The sequence below is a fragment of the Bubalus bubalis genome, chromosome 6 (assembly GCF_019923935.1).
Source record: "Bubalus bubalis isolate 160015118507 breed Murrah chromosome 6, NDDB_SH_1, whole genome shotgun sequence".
Classification (NCBI taxonomy): Eukaryota; Metazoa; Chordata; class Mammalia; order Artiodactyla; family Bovidae; genus Bubalus; species Bubalus bubalis.
Window position 1 is genome coordinate 29,720,662 of NC_059162.1, and position 20,942 is coordinate 29,741,603.

Here is a 20,942-nt window from a genome sequence, read left to right on the forward strand (position 1 = left end):
GAGTCTTAGAAGTTCTCTAAATATTCTGGATGTTAATCCTTATCAGATATATGTGTGTTGACCTTTCACTCTGTTGATTTTGCACTTTGATGCATATAAGTTTTTAATTTTCATAAAATCCAATTTGTCTCTTTTTCTGTTTTGTTGATAGTGCCTTTGGTGTCATATATATGAAATCATTGCCAGACTCAATGCCATGAAGCTTTCTATGTTTTCTTCTAAGAGTTTTAGTTTTAGCTCTTATGATATTTCATATCATAAGAGGTATTTGATCCATTCTGAGTTAATCTTTGTATATACTGCAAGAATCCAACATTTTTTTGCATATAGATGCCCAGTTTCCCAGCATCATTTGTTGAAAAGGCTGTCTCTTCTCCATTGAATGCTCTAGGCAACCTCATCAAAAATCAATTGCTCATTGATTTCCCTGGTGGTCCAGTGGCTAAGACTCCATATTCTTGATGCAGGGAACCCAGGTTCAATCCCTGGTCAGGGAACTAGATCCCACATACTTCAACAAACATCAAAGATCCTGCATGCCACAAATAAGACCTGACCATAGCCAAATAAATATTTTAAACAATCAGTTACTCTGTGAGTTTACTGTTAGGCTCTTTGTTTTATTCCATTAATCTGTATGGCTGTTCAATGTCAGTACCATATAGTTTTATTGGTAAGTTTTACATATTGTAAAACTTATTACGTAAGTTTTATTAAAACTTTATTGTTTTATTACTGTTTGTAGTACCTCTTGATACCAGGAAGTTTAAGTCCTTCACCTTTGCTCTTCTTTTTCAAGATTGTTTTAGCTAGCCAGAGTCCCTTGAGATTCTGCATGAATTTTAAGATGAGGTTTTCTATTTCTGCAAAGGCATCGTTTTGATAGGGATTGCACTGAATCTGTAGATTACTTTGGGTAATGATATTGTAACAATAATAATATCATCCACTTCATGAACATAGAACGTCTCCCCTTTTTTTTCGTCAGCAATGCTTTGTAGTTTTCAGCATATAAGTCTTTCATTTCTTTGGTTAAATTTATTCTTTAGTATGTATATTTTTGATGCTAATTGCTTTTCTAATTTTCTTTTCAGATTGTTTATTGTTACTTTATAGTAATGCAACTGGTTTTTGTGTGTTGACTATATATTCTGCAACTTTGCTGAATTGGTTTATTAGATCTTGCAATTGTGTGTGTGTGTGTGTGTGTGTGGAATCCTTCCACGTATAAAATCATGTCATCTGCGAATGAAGATAACTTTACTTACTTCTTTTCCATTTTGATACCTTTGGTTTTTTTGTGCCTAATTGCTCTGGCTAGACCCTCCAGTATTATGTTGACTAAAAGTGGTAAAAATTGGCATCCTTATCATATGCCTAATCTTGGGAGAAAGCTTGTAATCTTTCACCATTGAGGATGATATTAGCTGTAGGTTTTTCATATATAACCTTTATCATATCGAGGAAGTTCCCTTAAATTCCTAGTTTATTAGAATATTTTTAACAAGAATTTGTCAAATTTTTCTGCATCAATTGATATGATCATGTGGATTTCTTCCCTTTAATTCTCTTAATATGATATGTTACATTGATTTCTTATGTTGAAGATTATTGCACAAGATTCCTTGCCCTCTGGAAATAAATCCCAGTTGGTCAAGGGGTGTAATTCTTTTCCTACACTGAATTCAGTTTGCTAGTATTTTATTGAGGACTTTGCATCAATATTCATGAAGAATATTCGTCTTTTGCTTGTAGCATCTTTGTCCAGTTTTGGTAACAGGGATTTACTGTTCTCATAGGTGATCGACTTGGCACTGTCAAGTCAATTTTTAGGAAGAGTTTGTGCAGGTGTTTATTCTTCCTTAAACGTTTGGTAGAATTCACCAGTGAAGCTGTCTGATTCTGGACTTTTCTTTGTTGGGAAAATATTTGATTACTGATTCAGTCTACTCACCAGTTGTAGGTCTATTCAAATTTTGCATTTCTTTCTGAGTCAGTCTTGGTTGATCAAGTATTTCAGGAATTTGCCCATTTAATCCAGGTTATACAATTTGTTGGCATACAATTGTTCCTATTATTATGTATATTTATTATTTCTATGAAATTGGGCATAATGTCCCCACTTTTATTTCTGTAATTTGAGATTTTAGCAATTTTAGTCTTCTCTTTTTTCCTTTGTCCATCTAGTTAAAGGTTTGTGAATTTTTACTGATCTTTTCAACGGATCAAATTTTGGTTTTGTTGGTTTTCTCCATTGTTTTCTTAGTCTCCATTTCATTTATCTCTGCTGTAATCTTTTAATATTTCCTTACTTCAGCCGGCTTTGGGTTTAGCTTGTTCTTATGCTAGTTCCTTAAGATGTACAGTTAAATAATTAATTTGAAATCTTTCTTTTACACATTTACAGTTGTAAATTTACCTCTGAGAACTGCTTTCACTGTATCCCGTATATTTTGGTATGATGTATTTTCATTTATTTCTAAGTATTCTCTCATTTCTATTGTGATTTCTCCTTTGACCTGCTAGTTGTTTAACACAGTTTAATTTATACATCTGTGTGAATTTTCCAGTGTTTCCTGTTATTCATTTCTAGTCTCAATCCATTCTAATTGAAAAAGATACTTTGTATGACTTCTATTTTTTAAAATTTATTAAAGCTTGTTTTGTGGCCTAATATATGGTCTGTCCTAGAGAACATTCCATAAATGTTCGAGAAGAATGTCTGTGTTGCTGGGTAGAGTGTTCTATAAACGTTTGTTAGTTCTTTTCGGTTTACAATAAAAAAACAATGGAGAAAACCAACAAAACCAAAATTTGATTATCCATGTCTGTCCTCTATTTCTTTGTTGATCTTCTGATTGTTCTATTCATTATTAAAAGTGGAGTATTAAATTTTCTGTATCAGTTTACTAGGCTTACTGTAACAAGTACTGTAAACCAAGGAGGGCTTAAAACTCACAATTCTGGAGTCACAAAGTCTAAAACCAAGGTGTCATCAAGGCCATGGTCTCAGAGCTCTAGGGGAAGAATTTTCCTTGCCTATTCCTATTTTTTGGTGTTTCCAGAAATCCTTGGTGTTCTTTGGCTTGCAGATACATCGCTCCAGTCTCTGTCTCCATCATCACACCATATTCTCCCTGTGCTTTCTCTTCTTATAAGGACACAAGTCATTGTATTAGGGCCCACTATAATCCAATATGATCTCATCTTAAATTACATCTGCAAAAATCCTATTTCCAAATAAAGTCACATTCGCAGATTTCAGGGATTAGATTTCAACATATCTTTTTGAGAGTCGCAATTAAACCCATTACAAGTGGAATCTTATCACTGCTGACTTTTTAGAAAACAAATTTAAACAGCTCCAAAGGCAGGATATTTTTTACAATTGCTGGTAGCTTGGATTCCATGAGCCACAGTAACAAATTTCATAATGTGATAATTGCTATGAAGAAAATAAAGATTGAGAGTGTTTGTGCAGGTGGGTGGGAGTGTGATTTTAGGTTGAGTGGTCAAGGAAGGTTTCCTTACATAGGTGACATTTAAGTAGAGTATAATCACTTTAGAAAGAACCAACCATGCAAAATGTATTGAGCAAGGGTATTTCAATCAGAAAGAATAGTAAAAGCTTTGAATTGGAAATGAATTTGGTATACTTAAGGAATGGCAAGAAAACTGGTATAGTTGGAGCACAGTAAGGAAGAAAAAGATGGAGCAGGCATGAGGACATAACATAAAAAGCTGAGATGATGAAATTTCTGAAAGTACAATGTTTTTGAGAATAAAGTTGTATTTTAAGTAAACAACATTTTAAAACTTTTACATATGAAAGATGATGCTATAAGCAAGTCCTTCTTAATCTCCATAACACTATTTAATCTTTTATTTTGATCCTTTTGATCTCAGTATGTGAACAAGTTCTTGCTACATTCAATATTTTGGAAACTCATATGATTCTTTCATGAATTATTTTAAATCTTTATTTTTTTTGAGAAATAACTTTTCCATCTTATGAATGTTAAAATCTATCATGACCATCGCTTCACTAAAAATCAATCTCTCACTTCTCTTGAAGATTCAAGCAAAGGATTCAGTTTTTGAGCAAAATCCCAACATAAAAGCAAAATCTTATTCTCCTAGTTTACCAAAAAGGTGAGTATAGTTTTACACATACAATGTTGTCTAATTGTGTCTGGGAGGAATATCTCATCGTGATGCTGAGAAGAGGATATGGGAAAAGGCCTCTTTGGAATATGGTATCATCATCACTTTCTTTCTGTTTCAGTAACATAAACGAAGCAACAGTGATGAACCAACAGAGCAAAGGAAGGATAAGGGTGAAAAGTGCAGAAGCTTCTTCCTTTGACCTCAGGACTTCTGAAATAAATGAAAAGGAAGGGTTAGTCATGCACCCTGCTAAACAGAGCAGTTCTTTAGAGTTTTTGGAACTGAACTGTGGTTGTAACAAAAATGCTGACACAACCATGAAATGGGAGACAAAGGTATTCCCAATAGCTGGGGAGCCTCTTCAGAAGCATCAAAGTTTGGACTTGAGTTCCATTTTGTTTGGAGCATATCCTAAATCTAAACCTGTAAATGCAGCAGGAAGATATTCTAATTTAAAGAAGCCAATACTGCGGACCAAATCAACTCCCTTTGAATTGATGCAACAGAGAGACAGCCAAGAGTTGGACATAAAGGGAAATTTTTATTTGGAATCTCAACCACACAATTCTTGTGTTGATCAGGCTCAAAAAGTGATGCATGTTTCTTCAGCAGAACTGAATTTTTCACCATTACATGACTCTAAGCATCAAACATGCAATGCTGCTAATGCAAAGCAGCATGACTCTGGTGCTTTTAATGAGCATTCTTATATGTCTTTAGTAGAAGATCCTTATTTTTCATCATTGTCTCCAAGTAGTGCTCGTTCTAAGATGTCTTTTAATTTACCTCAGAAGCAAGATGGAAGTGTTTTACCTTGTTCTTCACTGTCAAAATCCTCTACAACCCTCTTTCCTTATTACAATTCACATGATTCTTTAACACTGAGTACTCTGACCAATTTTCCCCCACCACTGAACCAAGAGACAGCAGCAGTAGGTAAGTTATTTTTAAAAGTTAGTATGGCATTTTAGATACTTTGTTTCTGTAAGATTTGGTTTCATCTCACCTTCCCCCTTTTCCTTCTCTGCTTGCCTCTTTTTCCTCCTCCTCAAAAAAAAAAAAAAGAAAAAAAGAAAAATTCCATGAAACAAGCAACAGTAGAGGCAATCAGATCTAGTACAGGACCTATGCCAGCAGGCGTGCTCCTAAAAGCAGTAATCCTCATTCCTCAGTGTGTCTATCAAAAGTCCACAGTTTATCCTTAGCATGCAGAAACAACTTCCAAAAGAACATCAGAAAAGATTCGATCAACAGTACCACATGGTCACTCAGAATTTTTGTTGGAGAACCATGTGGCTATACTAAATTGAACAGATTGCTAAGACTTGAATTCTTTTCCTGCAGGAGTAGGAAGAGGAGGATTTGATTTCCTCTTGTCCTTTTATAGGGGCTTCCTTGGTGGTTCAGACAGTAAAGAATCTGCCTGCAATGCAGGAGAACTCGGTTCAGTCTCTGGGTCAGGAAGATCCCCTGGAGAAGAGAATGGCTACTCACTCCAGTATTCTTGCCTGGAGAATTCCATGAACAGAGGAGTCTGGCAGGCTACAGTCCATGGGGTTGCAAAGAGTCAGACATGACTGAGTGACTAACACTTTCACTTTCTGTCCTTCTATAATAACTTTATAGATGATATATGTTCAGTAGTCTGTGTGAGATTTTAATCTTTTATAAATCTTTAATTTCATACTTTATCTCTTTTACAATTTTGTATTTTTGCATATTATACAAAAATTGCTGTGCTAAGTTGCTTAGTCTGACTCTTTGCAACTCTATGGACTGTAGCCCTCCAGACTTCTCTGTCCATGGGATTTTCCAGGCAAGAATACTAACTAGAGTGGGTTGCCATGCCCTCCTCCAGAGGATCTTCCCAACCCAGGGACTGAACCTTTTTCTCTTATGTCTCCTGCATTGGCAGGTGGGTTCTTTATCACTATCGCCACCTGGAAAGCTCTTAGGCAAAAACAATGTTTCATATTACTGAGTGGTTTGAAAGTAGAAGTAAATATTCTATTCAGATCAGATCAGATCAGTCGCTCAGTCGTTTCCGACTCTTTGTGACCCCATGAATCGCAGCATGCCAGGCCTCCCTGTCCATCACCAACTCCCGGAGTTCACTGAGACTCACGTCCATCGAGTCAGTGATGCCATCCAACTATCTCATCCTCTGTCATCTCCTTCTCCTCCTGCCCCCAATCCCTCCCAGCATCAGAGTCTTTTCCAATGAGTCAACTCTTCACATGAGGTGGCCAAAGTACTGGCGTTTCAGCTTTAGCATCATTCCTTTCAAAGAAATCCCAGGGCTGATCTCCTGCAGAATGGACTGGTTGGATCTCCTTGCAGTCCAAGGGACTCTCAAGAGTCTTCTCCAACACCACAGTTCAAAAGCATCAATTCTTCGGCACTCAGCCTTCTTCACAGTCCAACTCTCACATCCATACATGACCACAGGAAAAACCATAGCCTTGACTAGACGAACCTTTGTTGGCAAAGTAATGTCTCTGCTTTTGAACATGCTATCTAGGTTGGTCATAACTTTTCTTCCAAGGAGTAAGCATCTTTTAATTTCCTGGCTGTAGTCACCAATTGTAATAGTTTGATGTGGAAGAAGATGAAGGAAAGCAAAAAATCAAATTTAACTCTCTTAGGTATATCATCAGAAATTTACATAGAACATTCCACCTAAGTAGGAAACAGAGAAAGCTTTTTCTCTATGACATCATTTGTAAAGAATCCTCCGGCTAATGCAGGAGATGCGGGTTCAATCCTGGGTCAGGAAGATCACCTGGAGGAGGAAATAGCAACTCGCTCCAGTATTCTTGCTTGAAAAATCCCATGGATAGAGGAGCCTGGCAGGCCACAGTCCCTGGGGTCACAAAGAGTAGGACATGACTGAGCGACAGAGCACCCACCCATGACATTCACTGTACAGAGTTCCTCAAAAGATACACAGATGCATAGCTTTGTTATAAAAATATTTCATTTGTATCTAGTTCCTTCTTTGATTAGAAGGAAAGGTTATATACTTTGATCTTGTTTTATGATTTAAAGAAATTTTATTTTTCTAGATACCCACAATACCTTAAACTTGTCTGAGTGCCAACTTTGGAAACCAAATCTTTTTCGAGGATTGTAGCAACATTGACATGTGTGCCATCTGGTGGCAATTTCTTGCAACAGCAAATTCTATAAAAATTCTGAATACATCTATAAAAATATATTAACAGAAAACCTTGTTATACCATTGTTTTGTAAAAAGGAAAATGTCAGTATTCTTAATTCTATAAGAATGAAGAAGAAATACTAAAATCTTTATGATTTTACCTCCTCTGTAATTGAATCTGGCATGTTAAGGCGCTTCATGATGCTGTATTGTATGTTCTATGTAAAACAAAAGGCAAAAGTTATGCAGAAAACAATTCAAAGCTTCCTAAATTAATATAAAATTTTAATTATGTTAACTGATACTCAGCAACTTAATTAAAATATCCTTGGGCTTTTAAAAGAAGTAAATTTTGAAGAATAATAAAAAAACCTGGGTTTACAACTTAGGATGAGAGAATTTATGTTGCTTTTTCCATGAGTGAACAGATACCAGTTTATACATCTTAGTGATGCTTGACATAATTTGTATCAAGATTAGAATATAAGAATTTTCTTTGGATTGTTGAGTGAACAGATACCAGCTTAAATATCTTTTAAAAATCTTTGAATTTTTCTAATTAAAAATTGTGATTATATTTTTGATAGCAACTTCTCCAAGGATAGATGATGAAATCCCTCCTCCACTTCCTGAACGGACACCTGAATCTTTTATTGTAGTAGAGGAAGCCGGTGAGTACAGTTCAGTAAGTGTAAAGTAAAGTGTGGATTAACTAGATTATTTCTCAGGCCCTTTCAGTATTCTGTGTGCCAATGCTGAGTAACATTTGCCCTTTAAAATTACAATACTCCTAAGAATTGAATCATATTTATTTATTTATGTTACAGGAGAACTCCCACAGGGTGTTCCCACATCTTCATCTTCACCTGTGAAGGCAAAAATTGGAACATCACTAGAATGCAGTGGAACATCTGAATCAAAGAAATCTGATGATTTGGTAAGACTTAGACCAAGCAACGGAGAAGGCAATGGCACCCCACTCTAGTACTCTTGCCTGGAAAATCCCATGGATGGAGGAGCCTGGCGGGCTACAGTCCATGGGGTCACTAAGAGTCAGACATGACTAAGTGTCTTCACTTTCACTTTTCACTTTCCTGCATTGGAGAAGGAAATGGCAACCCACTCCAGTGTTCTTGCCTGGAGAATCCCAGAGACAGAGGAGCCTGGTGGGCTGCCGTCTATGGGGTCGCACAGTCGGACACGACTGAAGTGACTTAGCAGCAGCAGCAGCAGCAGCAGACCAAGCAAGTTCAATAACTATTTTTTCTGACTCTACTCACTAAGATTCAACAGACTGTGGTCTAGTCTTTATATATTTTTAACATCTATCACTTAGTAAATATTGAGCGGATACTTTTTATAAAACAATATGGTAGAGAATGTGGGGAATAAAAAGATATGTGTAATATACAGTTATTGTCCTTAAGAAATTTGAAGTTTAGCAGTAGAGATATAGCATGTGTAAAGAAAGTCTATTTTTGTCTGGATTTATTATAACAAGACAAATATAATCAACGCCATATGAAAGCTCTTAAGGTTTGAAAGAGTGAGAGATCCCTTCAGGTTGGAAGTGATCAAGGAAGATTTAGTGAAAGAGTAAACATTTGACTTTATTCATAAAGCACAATCAAGGCAAAAATAATTGTTTCATAAATAGATTGCTTGTTCATAGTAGTCATCTGGTAGGCAGTTTCTTGTTAGCTGTGATATCATATTATAGAGAGCAGTTTTTTTTAAATAACAGATGTCTATATTATTTAATATAAACCTTCTGGAATTATGTTATCTGGTTCTAGAAGAAAAACCTACACTTTCAACAATCTGTTATGCATTTGTGTACAATTCTATGATGAACCAACTATCTTAACCTTTCAGAGATCAGAAGAGTAATTATCTAAAACATTTAAACATACCTACAGTTGCAGTGGTGGTAAAAATATTCTCTACCTTTTAAATTACACTTTTAATGTACTAGTAACTGTTACTGTTACTGCTAATGGTCTTTATCTTAACAAGTTCTAGGGTAAAAAAGAACAATCCCTCTATTCCAGCATCTTGAAGTAATTTCAATTGCAACAACCTAACCTTAAATTAAATTTTCAGGGAAATGTTCTGAGTAGGAGGAAATAAGTATAGAAGGGATCAATTTAGAACCAAAAGTCATGATATATAAAAAAATAACTGTAAGAGTAGATGATTCTTCACAATTCATTCAGCATATTTATAAATTAGGAAAAATAGGGAAACATTTCCTAACTCGGTATAGAAATATAATTTTTTTTAATGCTATTTATTGCCTAGAGTTTATAGATTTGTGTACATGTTGTTCTTTCACTTTTTTTTTTTTTATTCCAGAGTGTAAAACCCCGGAGTCCAAAATCAGGTAAAACATTTATTTTCTTTGGCTTTAGGCGACATTTAGCCGTAACAATTTGTACTACAAGAATGGCTCATTAAGTTTAGAGTAATTCACCTTAGGAGATGGCATAGTTTCCATAATAGCTTCCACTACTCATTGATTTACTTCTGGTTTTCCTAGGCTAGTAGTTTTGTTTTGTGAAGGGTAAGAGGAAAACAGGATTTTAGAATTCTCCTCCTTGATATACAACCCAACAATTTCAGATACAACTTCTTAAAACTTTGCAGCAGTTCCATTTTACTGGTTTTATCATTGTTAACACTGTCATTCTGAAAAACTATTTCTGACCACTTAAGTGGTTTTTAACTTGCTGTTGCCTCTCCAGTACTTTCTTACTTGTTTTACACAATGAATAACACCACCAACAGCGAACAGTTATTGAACGCTGATAGGTATTTTACATGTATTATGACAGGTAGTAGTTACCCTTAACATATTTATTCATATTAACATATTATTCAAATATATAAATAAGTAGTATAACATAGACGTTAAAAAGCATGGGCTTTGGAGTCAGGTAGACTTTCATTCAAATCCCTGGCCTACCAACAGTTATCAAAATCCATGACCTTGTTTAAGTTATATATTGCTGTTGTTCAGTTGCTAAGTCGTGTCCAACTCTTTGCAACTCCATGGACTGTGATTTTTCTCATTGATAAAATGAGGATAATAGAACGTCCCTTCTAAGAGGATTTTTGTGAGGATTTAGTGAGATAAAAGAAGTATAAAGCTTTTAGCACAGTGGTTATCAAATAAGTTCTCATTAAATGTTTTCAGGGAAGCCCCTCATTAAATGTTACCTATTATAATTTTCATTAGGTAATTATTAAATGAACATTTTAAGTTCTGTGTGCCTTATCCAATGTTAGAATAGGCAGGATATATAAGAAAGAGCACTTGCTTAATGATTACAGTGTTAGTTGCTCAGTCGTGTCTGACTCTTGTGATCCCATGGACTGTAACCCACCAGGCTCCTCTGTCCATGGGATTCTTCAGGCAAGAAGACTGGAGTGGGTTGCTTAATGATTATATATGTACTCAAACTGGGTAGACAGAATTAATACTCATTGCAACTATTAAGTTGTATCTATATGGCTGGGGGAAAAAAGGCATCATTGGAGTGGTTAGGGAAGGTTTCATTGAGTAGAGAAAAGAAATTGAAAATTATTGATAGAAGAAAAAAGAGTGAATTCTAGGAGCAGAGATCAGAGTAACAGTGACTCAAAGGTAAAAATAAGCATGATGGGTACAGATCATAAACTGTAAGGAAACTGTAAGTAGGTTAATTTAAATGCAACAGAGGTTCTATTTTAGGGAAATAAGGAAAATAAATTTGGATAGATAATGTGGGAAAGTTCTGAAGGACTTAAAGGATATGCAGATGAAATATCCAGAACAAACACATCTATATATAGAGAAAGCAGATTTGTGGTTGCCCATCTAATCTGGGGGTAATGGGAAGTGATTACCAAATGGGTGTGTAGTTTCTTTTCAGGAAGATTAAAATTCTGTAACCAGACTGCAGTGGTATTTGCACATCAATATGAATGTACTAAATGTCATTAATGGCAAATATTGTTATGTGTATTTTATCACACATAAAATTTGGCAGAAGAATTTAGATTTAATAAGTAATAAGCACTGCAGGTTCTTTATCAGGGGAGCAATAAGGTGAAAATGTTATTTTGGGAAGGTATTTGGCAGGATATTGTTATCTGAAAGTTATAGTTCTCATAATACTTCCTAAAATCAAACTGGAAGGTGATAAGCTACTTTAGAGTAGTTATCAAATATTTATTAAATGCCTACTATTTGCCAGTGATTGTATTCGGTGATGGAAGTACTGCATTGATATTTAATTTTTGCATATTACCCAGGAAACAAGCAATAAACAAGAGAACTTGCTTTATAGATAAGTCTTGAGACCTAAAAAACCCAATGACCAAAGACAGATAAAACTTTAGCACTTAACCATGTATTCATTTTCAAAAGACATTAATAAAGTATATAATTATACTTAGTGCTGTACAATGAGGAGCATACATCAATAGAACACCATTTGTATCTTTAGGACTTATGTTGTGGGAAAATAGCTCCATTATTTAAAATTCTTTATCACGGAAATGGGCTTTCAGGTGGCTGAGTGGTAAAGAATCTGTCTGTAATGCAGGAGTCACAGGTTTAATCCCTGGGTCAGGAAGATCCTCTGGAGAAGGAAACGGCAACTCACTCCAGTACTCTTGCCTGGGTAATTCCACAGAGGAGCCCTGGTGGGCTACAGTCCATGGGGTCCCAAAGAGTCGGACACAACTTAGCAACTAAACAACAACAATCAAATCACAGAAATATTCAAACATACATTTAAACCTACGATAATAGCATTAATCACACTAATAAAATTAATAATTGCTTAATATTATCTAATATCCAGACTTTGTTCATTTTCCTGAATTGTCTCAAGCATTTTTTTTTTTCAAACAATGTTTTACAGTTGATTTATCTGAAGCTGGATTCAAACAAAGTCTACATCTTGCATTTGTTTTATATGTGTGTTAAGCCTTTTAAAGTTTGTAACAGTTCTTTTTTTAATGTTCTCTCTTGCCATTTACTTGTTGAAGGGAATGTCCTTAAGACTGTTAATATTCCAAATCTGGCTGTTTGTATCCTCATGGTTTTATTTAACATGTTCCTCTATCTCTAGGATTCCCTGCAAAATTATAGTAAGATTAGAAGCTTGATTAAAGTCAGATTCAAATTCTTTGGAAGAGTACTTTTATAAATCAGCTATTAAATTTGTGATAAAGCATAGGTTCACTGACTAAAGAGCTACAATAACAAAAATTTTGAGGCTCTAGTCATTGTTCAGATAATTTTATATTTGGCTGTTACAGGTTAATATTGAAAAATTGGAAAAATAATATAAAACCAAAAGGATTTTTTTAATACTTTTTATTGGAGCTTAGTTGATTTACAGTGTTGTTAGTTTCAGGTGTACAGCAAAGTGAATCAGTTATACATATACATATATCCACTCTTTTTTAGATTCTTTTCCCATACTGACCATTACAGAGTATTGGGTAGATTTCCTTGTGCTATACAGTAGGTTCTTATTAGTTATCTATTTTATATCAGTGTGTATATATAAATCCAAATCTCCCAATTTATCCCTCCCCTCTTCCCCTTTAGTGACCATAAATTTGTTTTCTACATCTGTGACTCTATTTCTGTTTTGTGAATAAGTTCTTTGTACCATTTTTTTTTATTCCACAAATAAGCAATATCATACATTTGTCTCAAAAAATGAGCTTAACTTAGGACTTTCAATTGATAGGTTTTTTTTTTTTGTATACTTTTTTTCATAGATCTACAACAAGATCGTTCTTCTTCCCCACCACCTCCACTACCAGAGAGAACCTTAGAGTCCTTCCTTCTTGCTGATGAAGATTGTAAGTGACAGTACTCTCTCAAAATTTATAGAAAAATGAGACCATAAAATAGGACCTAAATGGAAAAGGTACAAAGAATGATTAAATAAGATAAAGACAATAATTTAAAAAAAAACAACTAATCTTGAGACTATACAAGCAACTCCTCCAGCTCAACTCCAGAAAAATAAATGACCCAATCAAAAAATGGGCCAAAGAACTAAATAGACATTTCTCCAAAGAAGACATACAGATGGCTAACAAACACATGAAAAGATGCTCAACATCACTCATTATCAGAGAAATGCAAATCAAAACCACTATGAGGTACCATTTCACACCAGTCAGTATGGCTGCGATCCAAAAGTCTACAAGCAATAAATGCTGGAGAGGGTGTGGAGAAAAGGGAACCCTCTTACACTGTTGGTGGGAATGCAAACTAGTACAGCCACTATGGAGAACAGTGTGGAGATTCCTTAAAAAACTGGAAACAGACCTGCCTTATGATTCAGCAATCCCACTGCTGGGCATACACACTGAGGAAACCAGAAGGGAAAGAGACATGTGTACTCCAATGTTCATCGCAGCACTGTTTATAATAGCCAGGACATGGAAGCAACCTAGATGTCCATCAGCAGATGAATGGATAAGAAAGCTGTGGTACATATACACAATGGAGTATTATTCAGCCATTAAAAAGAATACATTTGAATCAGTTCTAATGAGGTGGATGAAACTGGAGCCTATTACACAGAGTGAAGTAAGCCAGAAAGAAAAACACCAATACAGTATACTAACGCATATATATGGAATTTAGAAAGATGGTAACAATAACCCTGTGTACGAGACAGCAAAAGAGACACTGATGTATAGAACAGTCTTATGGACTCTGTGAGAGAGGGAGAGGGTGGGAAGGTTTGGGAGAATGGCATTGAAACATGTAAAATATCATGTATGAAACGAGTTGCCAGTCCAGGTTCGATGCACGATACTGGATGCTTGGGGCTGGTGCACTGGGACGACCCAGAGGGATGGAATGGGGAGGGAGGAGGGAGGAGGGTTCAGGATGGGGAACACATGTATACCTGTGGCAGATTCATTTTGATATTTGGCAAAACCAATACAGTTATGTAAAGTTTAAAAATAAAATAAAATTAAAAAAAAAATAAAAATGCATAATCTATTGCAAAAATAATGTACAGAAAAATCAAGCTAAGAATTACTGAATATATACCTGTATGTAATCTGAAGTCTTAAGAAGCTATGCAACAAAACATTTTGTTTTTTAGGTACACAGGCTCAACCTGTAGAGACTTGTTCTACGAGCTGTCCTAACACCATGGAAAATTCAACATCTTCAAAACAGACACTGAAACCTCCTGGAAAGAATTTTACAAGGAGTAAGGTAAAAAAGATAGGAGTTTATGGGAATACGCCAGAGGTGTCCTAACCCTTATCACTCCAACCCTCCAGCATTAAGATGAAAAAATTAGACTAAATATCTTCACTAATATTGATTGTTAGTCTCACAGCAATAAAAATTAATAGAGGGAAGCCAAAAATAAAAAAAAAAAAAGCAACTTAGAGCATGCCCCCCAAAACTACCAACTTCTTTCCCCCTGAAACTAGACAAACTGATTCCAAAGTTTATATGTGCGGGGAAAGAGCCAGAATAGTCAGGAAACAGCATAATAAATAAATAAATAAAAGCAGTGAAAGAAGGGTAGTCTTATCAGGTATTAAAATATTATAAAGCCCAAATAATTAAAATGGCATGATATTGGTTTATGAAAAGAAACATACACCAACAAAGCAGAAGAAAAAGATGGAGAACAAAGATGAGAGCATTTTCACTAGGATATTTTGAATTACAAATAATCTATATTTAAAAATCCAAATAAAATTTTTCAAAAAGAAATTTTAAAATATCTATTATATAGAAGATTACATCTCTGTTAAGTGTTAGAAAAATAGAAATGCCATAAAGGACATCGAAATGTCCTTGAAAAGAGTATAGTTAATTATTAGAATATAATACCTATATGAGAAATAAAATGAAAATTATCAAAAAAATAATATACTGTGGAACAGAGTGGAAAAACATACACCCTGAGGAAATGTGAAGAAAAGAAGAGATCGTAGAATTTTAGAAGAGATAAGTTAGAGACTCCACCATCAAGGAGGCAGAAGATATGGGTTTGCTTAAAGGACGGAGAAGGAAGTAGCACGGTTAATTTTATGAAGAGAATCTCAGTAAATCGAGTACAGAATATGACTGGCAAAATTTTTTGACTAGAATGGGACTGGGAATGTATCACAGCTATCTTCAGAAGCCACTGTGGGTCCTGGAACAGTCACTTAATAAAGAAGAGAAGTAGGGGACTTCCCAGGTGGTCCAGTGGTTAGACATGGAGGTTAAGACCTGCAGGGGACACGGGTTCCATCCCTGGTCTGGGAAGATTCCATATGCTGAGGGGCAATTAAGCCTGTGTACCACAACTACTGCGCCCGCACTCTAGAGCCCATGAGCCGCAACTCCTGAGTCTGTGTGCCTAGAGCCCATGCTTCCAAACAAGAGAAGCCACCGCAGTGAGAAGCCCATGCACCACAACTAGAGATAGCTGTCACGCAGCAAATGAAGATCCAGTGCAGCCACAGAAATTAATAAATCAGTACATAAAATAGTTTAAAAAATAAAGAAGAAAAGTAGAAACTCCATCTTTTTTCATGACAGAATAATAGTATTATTTCTAAACAGCAAGATAAGTAGAGACTTGGCATTGAGTTAAAAATGGCATGATAGAAAAATAATTTTGTGTATTTTGATATCCATTTTTAAAGAAATTAATCCTCTTGACTGAAGTCTATATTTCTAGTTGATTAAAGTGTTTGGATTTCACAGGGAAAAAACTAACCTTTTCCTTTTCTTCATTTTTGTAGAGTTTGAAAATTTTACGAAACGTGAAAAAGAGTAAGTTACTTATTTTTAGAATATATATATACCACTTTCTGCAATGCGGAAGACCCGGGTTCGATCCCTGGGTGGGGAAGATCCCCTGGAGAAGGAAATGGCAACCTACTTCAGCATTCTTGCCTGGAAAATTCCATGGACTGAGGAGACTGGTGGGCTACAGTCCATTGGGGTCGCAAAGAGTCGGACATGACTGAGCGACTTCACTTTCTTTCACTTCACATACTACTTTCAGTATATGTAATTTTTCCTTATACAACCACTGGGAAAAATAATTAACAGTATTATTCCTAAACAGAACCTTGCTAAGGGCCTATGTATCAGAACAGTCACCTCCAGGCCCTGCACTGTTGTTAGGCTCCACAATGCTAAAATACTGGGCAGGGAGTAAGGGGAGGGAAAAGTCTTTGTGTGATTCACAGGAATAATAATAAAATAATAATAAGTATGATGTTTGGCACTTTCTATACATCCTAAAATGCTGTCATTACTGTGTTATTTAAACCTCCCAGTAGTCTAACCTCAGATGTATTTTCTTTGAAAGTAGTCACAGCAAAGCATATTGTGAAACAAATGTGTTGATTTAATGAAATAAGCAAAGTATTGACACATTTCCATTTTTACCAAATATTATTAGCAATAAAAGTCTGTTGCTTACTGTTTTTCCTATATTGTAATAAAAACAAAACCCTGACTCCTGAAACTATGGGAAACTGGTTATCTTCAAAATCCTATTTATAACTACAAAGTATATGGTGGTATATTTTTTACAAACTTGATCCATCGGGTTAATCATCAAGGATTAAACAGCTATACTGGTATTGTGGGGAAGGACAAAGAGCACTGAGAAAACTTGGATGTAAGGTGTTAGCTAAGTAAGAAGGTTTATAGCTGAATATTAGTCTTCTGAGTTTTCACTCGTATCTTCCTGTCCATAAGCTTGTGCTAGTCTGCTTTTATTGCTACCACACTTGATCTCTGAAGTGAACTAATTTCCTACCTATAATAAAGCATGATTGGAAAATATACTCTTTCCTCTAAAGTCAGTCAAAAGAGAATTTAAACATTTCAAGAGGAAATCATAGTATGAAAATGTTAGTTGCTTCGTCATGTCCAACTCTTTTCAATCTCATGGACTGTAGCCTTCCAGGCTCCTCGGTCTATGGAATTCTCCAGGCAAGAGTGGGTTCCCTTCTCCAGCAAAGCTTCCTGCCCCAGGGATCAAACCTGGATCTCCTGATTGCAGGCAAATTCAGGAAAGCATGATTAGAAAATATAGTCTTTCTTCTGAAGTCAGTCAAAAGAGAATTAAAACATTTCAAGAGCAAATTATAATAGAAAGCATAAGAAATAAAATGGCAAAAAGCAAAAACATGCGTAAATTGAACAGTTAGCCAAAGATTGATTTGATTAGCTTAGTTTACGAAACATTGTTTTCTACAATGTGGGAGACCTGGGTTCGATCTCTGGGTCAGGAAGATCCCCTGGAGAAGGAAATGGCAACCCACTCCGGTACTCTTGCCTGGAAAATCCCATGGACAGAGAAGCCTGGTAGGCTACAATCCATGGGGTCGCAGAGAGTTGGACACAACTGAGCAACTTCACTTTCACGCAACATCATTTTCTTTCTCTTAAAAAAAGCAGAAAATAAACCCTTATAGGTCATGTTAATGACCCAATAGAAAGTCACAGAAGAGTTTAAGACAGATATGTTACAAAATCTGTTTTTTGAAAAAGAATGGCAACCCACCCCAGTACTCTTGCCTGGAGAATCCCATGGAGGGAGGAGCCTGGTAGGCTACAGTCCATGGGGTCGAAAAGAGTCGGACACGACTGAGCGACTTCATTTTCACTTTATGGCTGCTGGTGACAAGAGTTGAAAATGTCAGCTATGATATCCAATGCTACTTTTGGTGGGAAACTTTAGTTGCTGAGAAATCCTTTACTTGCAAGTGACAGAAAACCCAACTTAAGCTAGTTTAAGCAGAAAAGAGGAATTTATTGACTTATGACCAAGAGTTCAAATGATATAATTAGGGCCTAATCTCTTATTCCATATCTCCCAACTTTGTTTCTGTCTGTTTGAATTTTACCATGTGATTTCAGGCTTATGATAAAAAAACTGAGCTCCTTCCTGGTTGCTCAAACCACAGCTTGATGGATGACTAGTGTTGTTAGGCCTGCTTGTCTTGGTCAAACCTAAACCAATTATCGCCAGTATATTTAATGCTTGGATTAAGAGGATAGTGTCATGCCTAATATTTAACAATTGTTACACATAGACACTGACCAATAGAGAATGAGGTCAGATCTAAACAACTGGTGACCATGGCAAAGTACCAACTGATAGCCCTGGTCATAAATCAGCTCTCTGATCTATGGGTAGATTAGCTCCACAAAAGATATGGGAGGTGAACATTGGAAAGGGGTGATTTCTTAAAGTAAAATTCAATTATCAGAAGAAGGCATTAATCCTGGGCAGGAAGCATAAAAGTATCCATGACAAGCTATAAGCAAAATAGTAGTTCACTATATATATGCAAAATTTTTGTCTCCAGTTATAAAACACCAATTTTCCCTTTTGGGACAATTGTTTTCTTTCTGAAGGATGTATACAACTCTCAGCTCATGTGCAATATAGGGATGATAGCTATTTCCTGAACTTTCTCACCTTCACCCACTTGTTATCCATGTCTCTATCATCAATGGCTAGTCTAATTCTTAGCACTAGTAGGTATTCAATAAATATTTTACTTGAATCTGACTGAAATTCATGATATACTCTAGTGATTCATCAGAGAAGGCAATGGCACCCCACTCCAGTACTCTTGCCTGGAAAATCCCATGGATGGAGAAGCCTGGTAGACTGCAGTCCCTGGGGTCGCTATGATTCAGACATGACTGAGTGACTTCACTTTCACTCTTCACTTTCATGCGTTGGAGAAGGAAATGGCAACCCACTCCAGTGTTCTTGCCTGGAGAATCCCAGGGATGGGGGAGCCTGGTGGGCTGCCATCTATGGGGTCGCACAGAGTCGGACATGACTGAAGTGACTTAGTAGCAGCAGCAGCTAGTAATTCATACTGATGTAGCTCCAGGAAGTGTGAGGGCTTTCTAGAATTTTTTTTTTTTTCTAGAATTTTTTGTGTGTACAAACATATATGCAGTCCTCACACTATATTCTGAAAATGATGAGAACAAATAAAGGTGTATATTTAGCGATTTCTCCCCAATTATGTACTGTTTCCTAGAAAGTTCATACAAACCTGAAATTATCTTTTTTTGGTGATAAGGCAGTACTTGTGCAAAATACGGACCATGTTTTCATTGGATTGTTTTCAGAATTGGGTAGATATTGATATATGAATATATTAAGGTGATAGGAAGAGAAATGTATTTCAAAGTCTACCTATATGGAGCTAAAATAGCAAAACAAAGCAACATAACAGTGCTTTTTGGAATATTGTAGACCTAACTAGAAACATCCAAAATAGAAAAATGTTGGTTGGAAAGTGAATAAAGATATTCCAGAGTAGAAGATGGTGGAAGAAAAACTACAGACTTGCCATAGATGAGCTAATGTGGAGAACAAATTATTTAAAAATGTACTTAAGAGTGATCAGAATGCAAAGTAAGATGCAGTTGAAAATCAAAATGTAAACCCCATAGAAAGTACATTCACAATAAAATAGATCATATTCTTGAATATTTTGGTGATTCTCTTTAGTATTGGGTTTACCATACAATGTTTGCAAAGAAAACTTAAAAAAAAATGCACACAAGAATGAGAAAATAGTATGAACTCCTTTGTAAGCATTTATATTTTGTTACATGTGATGTTTATCTAGAAGTATTAATTAATTTGGAGGAAACATTTAATCTCAACAATTATGTTGTCTGAGTCTATATTCATTCTTTCCCTTACAATTTTTTCTTTTGATTCTAGGTATCTGTAATTCTTCCCCACCAAACAAGCCTGCAGAGACTGCTCGGTCAAAAAACTCCAGCTCCTTTTTGAATTTTGGTATGTGTGTTACTTTCCAGTAGAGTTAAAAAAATGTTTACCTTAATTATTCATTTGTAGTATAAGAGATACAACTTTAATATGATTTAAGGTTACATGTGTAAGTCCTTATGTTTATATTCTTTTTCATGCCATTTATCTTTTTATTTTTAGCTTCCTCTTACATGTTACATAGGCCTGAATTGCCTAGCATATGTGGAAAATAAAACTAGGTACCAAATGATCATGTTGGCATGTAATAAATGAATGTGAAAGCCACATGCAGAAATTCTGAAATACTATTAATACTCTAATTCATATCTAAGCAAAGTTATAAGAAATATACAAGTATGATGAAAAGAGCAGATGATGCTACTATTTAATCTTATTAAACTCATTCGACAGCAGAAGGTGAAGCACAATTCTGACAGTTTAAAGGAACTGTTTGCCCAGTTTCTCTTTAATATAAATTAAAAATAATTTTATATTAAGCATTCTACTATTTATATAACACAAATTCATACTATTTAAGGTAGTATTATATAGTTTGTAAGATGTATAGTAAATGGTATAGGATATTACTACTAAAAACCAAAAAGCAGACCCCCTGAAAAGGTCTGGTGGACCTCCAGTAGTCCCAGGGACCACACCCTAGGGAACTGTTGCTCCATGGTATTGTCCTTATCTGAATGATCAAAACTGTTGCAGCCACATTCCTACTGTAAGTGGCAGGAAGAGAGAAAAATGTTGAAGAGGTGTGGCCTCCTCTTTAGGACTTAAGGCACTAGCCTGGAAGA

At 35.6% G+C, this 20,942-nt stretch overlaps 1 protein-coding gene and 1 long non-coding RNA gene across 5 annotated transcripts in view; one reads left to right on the plus strand and one right to left on the minus strand.

Annotated features, from left to right (window-relative positions):
• The window catches only part of LOC123334014, a 96,172-nt gene that overhangs the window by 69,523 nt on the left and 5,707 nt on the right, over window positions 1–20,942 (minus strand). The gene's annotated exons all lie outside the window — the stretch shown is intronic.
• Window positions 1–20,942, plus strand: part of PTPN22 (protein tyrosine phosphatase non-receptor type 22) — a 57,841-nt gene that overhangs the window by 35,150 nt on the left and 1,749 nt on the right. For all 3 annotated transcript variants that reach the window (XM_006064827.3, XM_025289422.2, XM_025289423.2), the window contains 9 exons: window positions 4,076–4,152; window positions 4,286–5,103; window positions 7,915–7,998; window positions 8,155–8,264; window positions 9,683–9,710; window positions 13,109–13,192; window positions 14,461–14,576; window positions 16,112–16,142; window positions 20,089–20,166. In XM_006064827.3, coding sequence (XP_006064889.1) covers window positions 4,076–4,152; window positions 4,286–5,103; window positions 7,915–7,998; window positions 8,155–8,264; window positions 9,683–9,710; window positions 13,109–13,192; window positions 14,461–14,576; window positions 16,112–16,142; window positions 20,089–20,166 — 1,426 coding nt within the window. The remainder of the gene's footprint in view (window positions 1–4,075; window positions 4,153–4,285; window positions 5,104–7,914; window positions 7,999–8,154; window positions 8,265–9,682; window positions 9,711–13,108; window positions 13,193–14,460; window positions 14,577–16,111; window positions 16,143–20,088; window positions 20,167–20,942) is intronic.